Raw genomic sequence first — 10,730 nt, forward strand, 5'->3', positions numbered from 1 at the left:
ACAGACAGTAATAGACAGTTATAGACAGTTATAGACAGTAACAGACACAGTAATAGACAGTAACAGACAGTAATAGACAGTTATAGACAGTAACAGACAGTTATAGACAGTTATAGACAGTAACAGACAGTTATAGACACTAACAGACAGCAATAGACAGTAATAGACAGCAATAGACAGTAACAGACAGTTATAGACAGTAACAGACAGTAATAGACAGTTATAGACAGTAACAGACAGTTATAGACAGTAATAGACAGTTATAGACAGTAACAGACAGTAATAGACAGTTATAGACAGTTATAGACAGTAACAGACAGTAATAGACAGTTATAGACAGTTATAGACAGTTATAGACAGTAACAGACAGTAATAGACAGGAATAGACAGTAATAGACAGTAACAGACAGTTATAGACAGTAACAGACAGTAACAGACAGTAATAGACAGTTATAGACAGTAACAGACAGTAATAGACAGGAATAGACAGTAATAGACAGTAACAGACAGTTATAGACAGTAACAGACAGTAACAGACAGTAATAGACAGTTATAGACAGTAACAGACAGTTATAGACAGTAATAGACAGTTATAGACAGTAACAGACAGTAATAGACAGTTATAGACAGTAACAGACAGTAACAGACAGTAATAGACAGTTATAGACAGTAACAGACAGTAATAGACAGTTATAGACAGTTATAGACAGTTATAGACAGTAACAGACAGTAATAGACAGGAATAGACAGTAATAGACAGTAACAGACAGTTATAGACAGTAACAGACAGTAACAGACAGTAATAGACAGTTATAGACAGTAATAGACAGTTATAGACAGTAACAGACAGTAATAGACAGTAACAGACAGTTATAGACAGCAACAGACAGTTATTGACAGTAACAGACAGTAATAGACAGTAATAGACAGTAAGACAGTTATAGACAGTAACAGACACAGTAATAGACAGTAACAGACAGTAATAGACAGTTATAGACAGTAACAGACAGTAACAGACAGTAATAGACAGTAATAGACAGTAACAGACAGTTATAGACAGTTATAGACAGTAATAGACAGTTATAGACAGTAACAGACAGTAATAGACAGTAACAGACAGTAACAGACAGTAACAGACAGTAATAGACAGTAACAGACAGTTATAGACAGTAATAGACAGTTATAGACAGTAACAGACACAGTAATAGACAGTAACAGACAGTAATAGACAGTTATAGACAGTAACAGACAGTTATAGACAGTAACAGACAGTAATAGACAGTTATAGACAGTTATAGACAGTAACAGACACAGTAATAGACAGTAACAGACAGTAATAGACAGTTATAGACAGTAACAGACAGTTATAGACAGTTATAGACAGTAACAGACAGTTATAGACACTAACAGACAGCAATAGACAGTAATAGACAGCAATAGACAGTAACAGACAGTTATAGACAGTAACAGACAGTAATAGACAGTTATAGACAGTAACAGACAGTTATAGACAGTAATAGACAGTTATAGACAGTAACAGACAGTAATAGACAGTTATAGACAGTAACAGACAGTAACAGACAGTAATAGACAGTTATAGACAGTAACAGACAGTAATAGACAGTTATAGACAGTTATAGACAGTTATAGACAGTAACAGACAGTAATAGACAGGAATAGACAGTAATAGACAGTAACAGACAGTTATAGACAGTAACAGACAGTAACAGACAGTAATAGACAGTTATAGACAGTAACAGACAGTAATAGACAGGAATAGACAGTAATAGACAGTAACAGACAGTTATAGACAGTAACAGACAGTAATAGACAGTAACAGACAGTTATAGACAGTAACAGACAGTAACAGACAGTAATAGACAGTTATAGACAGTAACAGACAGTAACAGACAGTAATAGACTCTGCAACCTCTGATCCAGACCTAAAGAGTTTTCTTCTTCTGTGCAGGCGACAGGTCATGTGACCCATCAGGTGACCCGTCCAGCTCAGTGTCAGGTGATCATTGAGCAGCACTCGGCAGACTTACCTGGCACGGGCACCGGATAGCACTGGTCCCCCCCCCCCCCCCCCCCCCGTCACCCCCCCCCCCCCCCCACCACCACCACCACCACTCAGCTACTCACCAAGGAAACATGCCGGCCCAGAATCTGTCACACAGACCAGGTGCTGCTGCATCTCATTTACCTGCCTCATTACCTCATTTAGGTACCACGTGGTACCATGCAGGTACTACGCAGGTACCACACAGTATTCAGGGAATACTGTGTGGTACCTGCGTAGTACCACACAGTATTCCCTGAATACTGCGTGGTACCCTGCAGGTATCTGCAGTTTTCAGTGCAGCCTCATGGATGCAGGCCGGAGAACCTCCTGATTGTCACACTAAAACTCCTGATCGTTAAAGTTCTACCTCAAACCAAAGCACATTGCCTTACTTCCCTACACTCAGGTGTGTGAGTGTAGGGCAGCCTTGGAGAAGAGCAGTACTCCAGAACCTCCTCACACGTTGCCTTTGCAGAGGGAATCTGACCTCCAACCAAAACAGTCTTTGTCAGACCCCTCTGCTCAGGGGCGCTGGAGAACCCTGGTTCTGGTCCCAAAGTAACACTGAAGCCAAATATTGTCTCCTGAGACGTCCCCTTGAAATGTCTCCTGCTGGGACGTCCCCTTGAAAGGTCTCCTGCTGGGACGTCCCCTTGAAAGGTCTCCTGCTGGGACGTCCCCTTGAAATGTCTCCTGCTGGGACGTCCCCTTGAAATGTCTCCTGCTGGGACGTCCCCTTGAAATGTCTCCTGCTGGGACGTCCCCTTGAAATGTCTCCTGCTGGGACGTCAACCTTGCCTTCGTTTTCTCTGCAATAAGAAAGGGAGAAACATAGCGGCCTTTGTGAACCCCTTCCAGAAGTCCCCCTTTGTGAACCCCTTCCAGAAGTCCCCCTTTGTGAACCCCTTCCAGAAGTCCCCCTTTGTGAACCCCTTCCAGAAGTCCCCCTTTGTGAACCCCTTCCAGAAGTCCCCCTTTGTGAACCCCTTCCAGAAGTCCCCCTTTGTGAACCCCTTCCAGAAGTCCCCCTTTGTGAACCCCTTCCTTCCCTCCAAAGAGAGCAGGTCTGGTTCTGGTGGGACCAGACCAGCGCCACCATGTGTTCAGTAGCGGCCTTCCCGACCAGTGCCGTCCCGGGGCGCCGTGCCAGAGCTGCCAGGAGGGGGCGCTGGTCTGCAGGGGGTCTGCCAGAGACCCAGTCTGCCTTAATGCCCTCCTCCTCCAGCCAGGATGCCTTCATGGTTCTGATGGTGGCAGAACCTCCCTGGGGGTCTGGCACCGTCTCCAAGGCCTCCATGGTCATGTGACCGTCTCCAAAGTGGTGTCGGTGGAGGACGAGGACGAGACGGACCTCCGCCGCACCCGGAGTGTTTAGAGTCCACTTCAGATCCCACGAGCCAAAAAGACTTTGTGTTTCAAGACCCGCGGCCAGGTCCGGTCTCCACAAGCCAAACTAGTCCACCTGGGGCCTGAAGGGCCCTGGGCTGCTGATCCGGGCCAGTTCCGGTCTTGATCTGGGCCTGGACCGGTCCTGATCCGGGCCTGGACCTGGACCGGTCCTGAAGGTGACACATTGAGTGAAAACGAAGCTGAATGAAACCCAAAGATGTTAACATGTCGTGGTTCTTTACCTTGTTTTCAGTTTTTCTTATGATATATTCCCTTTAGTTTATAGATGGTTCTGTAGAGCCGGTTCTGTAGAGCCGGATCTATAGAGCCGGTTCTATAGAGCCAGTTCTGTAGAGCCGGTTCTGTAGAGCCGGATCTATAGAGCCGGATCTATAGAGCCAGTTCTGTAGAGCCGGTTCTGTAGAGCCGGATCTATAGAGCCAGTTCTGTAGAGCCGGTTCTGTAGAGCCGGATCTATAGAGCCAGTTCTGTAGAGCCGGTTCTGTAGAGCCGGATCTATAGAGACAGTTCTGTAGAGTTGGTTCAGAAGAGCCGGTTCTGTAGAGAAAGTTCTATAGAGACAGTTCTATAGAGATGGTTCTGCAGAGACGGTTCTAGAGCCGGTTCGGTAGAGACGGTTCGGTAGAGACACTTCTATAGAGACGGTTCTAGAGACAGTTCTAGAGCCGGTTCGGTAGAGAGACATCTATAGAGACGGTTCTAGAGACGGTTCTAGAGCCGGTTTGGTAGAGATGGGCCACCAGAGTGTAAAGTGCTTTAACTAAACCAAATGATGTCTTTTCGGTTCCGTCACAGAACGTTAGTTTGGAGTCTTTGGGCCCATCGACTCTTTATTGTTTTCTTTATCGCAGCTTTTCAACATTGAAGGTTGCCGCCCCCCCCCCCCCCCCCCCCCCCCCAAAAAAAAGAAACAGAAACAGAAAAAGTTTGATATTTTGAAGAATTTTTATGTCAATAAGATAAAAAATAATAACAGCTTTCTTTTTCTCTACTAGATGAAACTTTTGCCAAATATTTAGCCCTAAAGTTTATGTGACCAAATACCTGAAATGTTTTTCCTCTTCCCTCGACCAAAGTACAGGAACTGCTGGAGGAATCCTCAGGCTGGAGGAATCCTCAGCCTGGAGGAACCCTCAGGCTGGAGGAACCCTCAGCCTGGAGGAACCCTCAGGCTGGAGGAATCCTCAGCCTGGAGGAACCCTCAGCCTGGAGGAACCCTCAGGCTGGAGGAATCCTCAGCCTGGAGGAACCCTCAGCCTGGAGGAACCCTCAGGCTGGAGGAATCCTCAGCCTGGAGGAACCCTCAGCCTGGAGGAATCCTCAGCCTGGAGGAATCCTCAGGCTGGAGGAACCCTCAGCCTGGAGGAATCCTCAGGCTGGAGGAACCCTCAGCCTGGAGGAACCCTCAGGCTGGAGGAACCCTCAGGCTGGAGGAACCCTCAGCCTGGAGGAACCCTCAGCCTGGAGGAATCCTCAGCCTGGAGGAACCCTCAGCCTGGAGGAACCCTCAGCCTGGAGGAACCCTCAGCCTGGAGGAATCCTCAGCCTGGAGGAATTCTCTGCCTGGAGGAATCCTCAGCCTGGAGGAACCCTCAGCCTGGAGGAATCCTCTGCCTGGAGGAATCCTCAGGCTGGAGGAATCCTCAGGCTGGAGGAACCCTCAGCCTGGAGGGACCCTCAGTCTGGAGGAATCCTCAACCTGGAGGAATCCTCTGCCTGGAGGAATCCTCAGGCTGGAGGAATCCTCTGCCTGGAGGAATCCTCAGGCTGGAGGAACCCTCTGCCTGGAGGAATCCTCAGGCTGGAGGAACCCTCTGCCTGGAGGAACCCTCAGGCTGGAGGAACCTCCTCAAAGTCAACTTCACACGAGTAAAACACTCCGTGGACGAGCAGCTTTACCTTCAGCACGTTTACAGACAGACGTTCCTGAAGCTTCACTATATTTTTAAAAGTTGAATTGAGTGTAATGAAGGATTGTTGGATTTGTCCTGTTTGTCCTGTTTGACCCTGTCCAAGGTGAATTTGTCCTCATGTCCTCGGTGGACGACTGAAAGCTCTGGAACCAAAAGTACTGTGTTCTGTTAGTGTCGCCTTGCGCTAGTTTGAAGAAGGGACGTTTTTCTACCTCTTTTCATTTAAGTCTTTTCTTTGTCCTGTTTTCAGGAGACGTTTCCTCCATGAATGTTTGAACTTTATGCTTCTTGTTCTTATGGTAGCGTTAGCTGGGATTGTTTTCTTATGCTAGCTGTTAGCTGGGATTGTTTTATTAGAGCGGTTTTACAGCCGATGGCAGTTTTTGAAGTCAGACTTTCTTTGGCTCTGAACTGCTGCTAGAAGAAAAACCAAGTAGAACCTGGCGGTAGAACGAGCTTTAATAATCCATTGTGTTCGGCCACTTGTGAACCGAAAGCTTTAACCTGTTTCCTGCACGCGCGGCGGCGTGGAGCTGTGGCGTGGCGTTGTGGCGTGGTGTCACGGCGTGGCGTTGTGGCGTGGTGCCGCGGCGTGGCGCTGTAGCGTGGCGTCACGGCATGGCGTCGTGGCGTGGCGTGGCGCTGTAGCGTGGCGTCACGGCGTGGCGCCGCGGTGTGGCGCCGTGGCGTGGCGTCGGCGTTCCACTCAGAAGAGACGGTGAAACGAAGCGGTGCAGAACCGAGCAGAACAAACAGAGACCGAACTGGAACCAAAGCAAATTCTTCTTTGTTTCAGAGCAGGAATAATAAAATAATACAAATAATAGAAATAATAAAAACGAGGGTTTCAGGAGAAGTGAAGGATGTTTGATCCCGTCACTGACATTCTGCTGACTCAGCAGCTTTGGAGGCGGAGCCAGTGTTTCCAGGCCACAGGCGGAACATTCCAGAACAGTTGAGCTGCTTTGAGGGATTAAAGCTCCGGGAGATTCAACCTTCAGGTTCTTATTTATTTATTAAAGCTTTTTGTTTTGTGTATTTATGTGACGACACAGCACTTCTCTTCACGCTCCACAATACTTTGATTACATGGAAACACTTTACTTTAAAATTGGTTGAATCTTGAGGGTTCTCAGCAGCTCGGTCTCTGTTTGACTGCAGAACTCTGGACCGGTTCTTTCCTCTGCCGGTTCTCGTTTCCTCAACTCACCGAAATGCCTCAAACCAAATAAAAACTTTTAGATGAACTGAAACGTCTCAGTTCTTCTTTTCCTCCGGAATCCAGCTCCTCTGGCGCTGACGTTCTAGATCAGAGACTGAGGTTCTAGACCACAGACTGAGGTTCTAGATCAGAGACTCAGGTTCTAGATCACAGACTGACGTTCTCGATCAGAGACTGACGTTCTAGATCAGAGACTGATTTTCTAGATCACAGACTGACATTCTCGATCAGAGACTGACGTTCTAGATCAGAGACTGATGTTCTAGATCAGAGACTGATTTTCTAGATCACAGACTGACGTTCTCAATCAGAGACTGACGTTCTAGATCAGAGACTGACGTTCCAGAGCATCAGAAGTCATCAAATGAAAGAAGCTGCTCCTTTCAAACACTTTTAATTGTACAATCATTGGTTGAAGTAATAATAATAACAATAATAGTCATAATAATAATAATAATACATATGAAGTGATGGAATTGAAATAATGACGCTGGAACAAACAAACTCCATCCTCTGGGTCTTTATTGAGACGTTTGTCTCCGACAGTGATGCTGCTGGAAGACGTCCAGCAGCCGGAGACAATCGTCTCTGCGTCTCCTGGTCAAAGACTCGTTAACCCTTCACTTCCTTCATGTCAACCAGATCTTTTCCAGAGGTTGTTTACATTCACACACACCATCATTTGTAGTGAAGGATTTCTTTCTCTGCATAAACTTTTACAAACATGCAGAAGACAGTGACAATGTTAAATATTGCCAGTAGAATGTTACTGGAGAACCAAGAGAACCAGTCATTCTGCCTCATGGTTATAAAATGTCTGCAGTTATTGAATAACAGCTTCAATGAAAAACAAATATGTAGATTAAACACAAAACTCCTCCTTCCACCTTTAATGTCTTAAACTTTCACTTTAATGAAGTCAAACTCACACCTGACTGGAAGGTGCTTCAATTTCAGTCTCTCACACACACACACACACACACACACACACACACACACACACACACACACACACACACACACACACACACACACACACACACACACACACACACAGAGCTCCTCTCTGCTGCAGAAAGTAGAAGGTGTTTCAGGTTTGCTCATGAAGATACAAGGAATTGAAGACGTTCCTCCAGAGAACTGGAGGGTGAGATGGTCCACATCTGGCCCCCATCAGGGACTCACTGAGCAACTCCACCAGAGAACGACTCCACCAGAGAACGACTCCACCAGAGAACGACTCCACCAGAGAACGACTCCAGCAGAGAACGACTCCAGCAGAGAACGACTCCAGCAGAGAACGACTCCAGCAGAGAACGACTCCACCAGAGAACGACTCCAGCAGAGAACGACTCCAGCAGAGAACGACTCCAGCAGAGAACGACTCCACCAGAGAACGACTCCACCAGAGAACGACTCCACCAGAGAACGACTCCAGCAGAGAACGACTCCAGCAGAGAACGACTCCACCAGAGAACGACTCCACCAGAGAACGACTCCAGCAGAGAACGACTCCAGCAGAGAACGACTCCACCAGAGAACGACTCCAGCAGAGAACGACTCCAGCAGAGAACGACTCCACCAGAGAACGACTCCAGCAGAGAACGACTCCACCAGAGAACGACTCCACCAGAGAACGACTCCACCAGAGAACGACTCCACCAGAGAACGACTCCAGCAGAGAACGACTCCACCAGAGAACGACTCCAGCAGAGAACGACTCCAGCAGAGAACGACTCCACCAGAGAACGACTCCAGCAGAGAACGACTCCACCAGAGAACGACTCCACCAGAGAACGACTCCAGCAGAGAACGACTCCACCAGAGAACGACTCCAGCAGAGAACGACTCCACCAGAGAACGACTCCACCAGAGAACGACTCCAGCAGAGAACGACTCCAGCAGAGAACGACTCCAGCAGAGAACGACTCCACCAGAGAACCACTCCACCAGAGAACGACTCCACCAGAGAACCACTCCACCAGAGAACCACTCCACCAGAGAACGACTCCACCAGAGAACGACTCCACCAGAGAACCACTCCACCAGAGAACGACTCCAGCAGAGAACGACTCCAGCAGAGAACGACTCCACCAGAGAACGACTCCAGCAGAGAACGACTCCACCAGAGAACGACTCCACCAGAGAACGACTCCACCAGAGAACCACTCCACCAGAGAACCACTCCACCAGAGAACGACTCCACCAGAGAACGACTCCACCAGAGAACGACTCCATCAGAGAACGACTCCACCAGAGAACGACTCCACCAGAGAACGACTCCAGCAGAGAACGACTCCACCAGAGAACGACTCCAGCAGAGAACGACTCCATCAGAGAACGACACCAGCAGAGAACGACTCCACCAGAGAACGACTCCAGCAGAGAACGACTCCAGCAGAGAACGACTCCATCAGAGAACGACTCCACCAGAGAACGACTCCAGCAGAGAACGACTCCACCAGAGAACGACTCCACCAGAGAACGACTCCAGCAGAGAACGACTCCACCAGAGAACGACTCCACCAGAGAACGACTCCATCAGAGAACGACTCCACCAGAGAACGACTCCACCAGAGAACGACTCCACCAGAGAACGACTCCAGCAGAGAACGACTCCATCAGAGAACGACTCCACCAGAGAACGACTCCACCAGAGAACGACTCCACCAGAGAACGACTCCATCAGAGAACGACTCCACCAGAGAACGACTCCATCAGAGAACGACTCCACCAGAGAACGACTCCACCAGAGAACGACACCAGCAGAGAACGACTCCACCAGAGAACGACTCCACCAGAGAACGACTCCAGCAGAGAACGACTCCAGCAGAGAACGACTCCACCAGAGAACGACTCCAGCAGAGAACGACTCCACCAGAGAACGACTCCAGCAGAGAACGACTCCAGCAGAGAACGACTCCAGCAGAGAACGACTCCAGCAGAGAACGACTCCAGCAGAGAACGACTCCACCAGAGAACGACTCCACCAGAGAACGACTCCAGCAGAGAACGACTCCACCAGAGAACGACTCCAGCAGAGAACGACTCCAGCAGAGAACGACTCCAGCAGAGAACGACTCCACCAGAGAACGACTCCACCAGAGAACGACTCCACCAGAGAACGACTCCACCAGAGAACGACTCCACCGTGGCAGCAAGTTGGCCTCGGCAGAACGTTTGCCATCAGGGGTTCCTGCTCTGGGGGTTGGAGCTCAGATCGGACTCCATGTCTTCAGCAGCCCCGGAACCCCCCCCGGAGCCCCCCCCGGAGCCCCCCCCGGAGCCCCCCCCGGAGCCCCCCCCGGAGCGAGGCCAGCAGCAGGCCGCCACGTCAGCAAGGTCGGCTCTAAAAGAGGGAGTGTAGAAGCCGTAGATCAGCGGGTCGCAGCAGGTGTTCAGGTTCCCGAAGACAAACAGAACGTGATGCACGGACTCTGGAACGCTCTGGATCACGTCTGGCTGGAACCAGTACCAGATCCCCAGGAGGTAGTATGGGGTCCAGCAGATGACGAAGGAGCTCACGATCACGATGGTCATCTTCAGCGTCTTCATTCGAGCTTTGGGGATCATGTCGGTTCCACTGCGTCGGAGGCCGGGTTCTCCGTCTACACAAACAGACACAGACAGTTCAGAAGGAGCAGCGCCACCATGTGGTCACTGCTCAGTGTTGACTGACGACATGTTGGCTTCATGATTGGTTCAGGGTCACAGGTTCCAGTTCCAACAGGACCAACTAAAGTTCCTGTACCAGTAAACTACAGGTTCCAGTTCCAACAGGAACAACTAAAGTTCCTGTACCAGTAAACTACAGGTTCCAGTTCCAACAGGACCAACTAAAGTTCCTGTACCAGTAAACTACAGGTTCCAGTTCCAACAGGACCAACTAAAGTTCCTGTACCAGTAAACTTCAGGTTCCAGTTCCAACAGGACCAACTAAAGTTCCTCTACCAGTAAACTTCAGGTTCCAGTTCCAACAGGACCAACTAAAGTTCCTCTACCAGTAAACTACAGGTTCCAGTTCCAACAGGACCAACTAAAGTTCCTCTACCAGTAAACTTCAATTTCCAGTTCCAACAGGAACAACTAAAGTTCCTCTACCAGTAAACTACAGGTTCCA

General features: G+C 48.8%; 1 protein-coding gene across 1 annotated transcript; it reads right to left on the reverse strand.

Moving 5' to 3' along the window:
* Positions 1-9,796: 9,796 nt before the first annotated feature.
* Positions 9,797-10,218, reverse strand: LOC308148304 (gonadotropin-releasing hormone II receptor-like; the record flags this gene model as incomplete). The annotated part of the gene is made up of 1 exon (XM_080521753.1): positions 9,797-10,218. A coding segment is annotated over one exon (422 nt), but the record flags the coding sequence as incomplete, so codon positions are not given.
* Positions 10,219-10,730: the final 512 nt, after the last annotated feature.

This window comes from Blennius ocellaris (genome assembly GCF_963422515.1).
Source record: "Blennius ocellaris genome assembly, contig: SCAFFOLD_466, whole genome shotgun sequence".
In the NCBI taxonomy this organism is placed as follows: Eukaryota; Metazoa; Chordata; class Actinopteri; order Blenniiformes; family Blenniidae; genus Blennius; species Blennius ocellaris.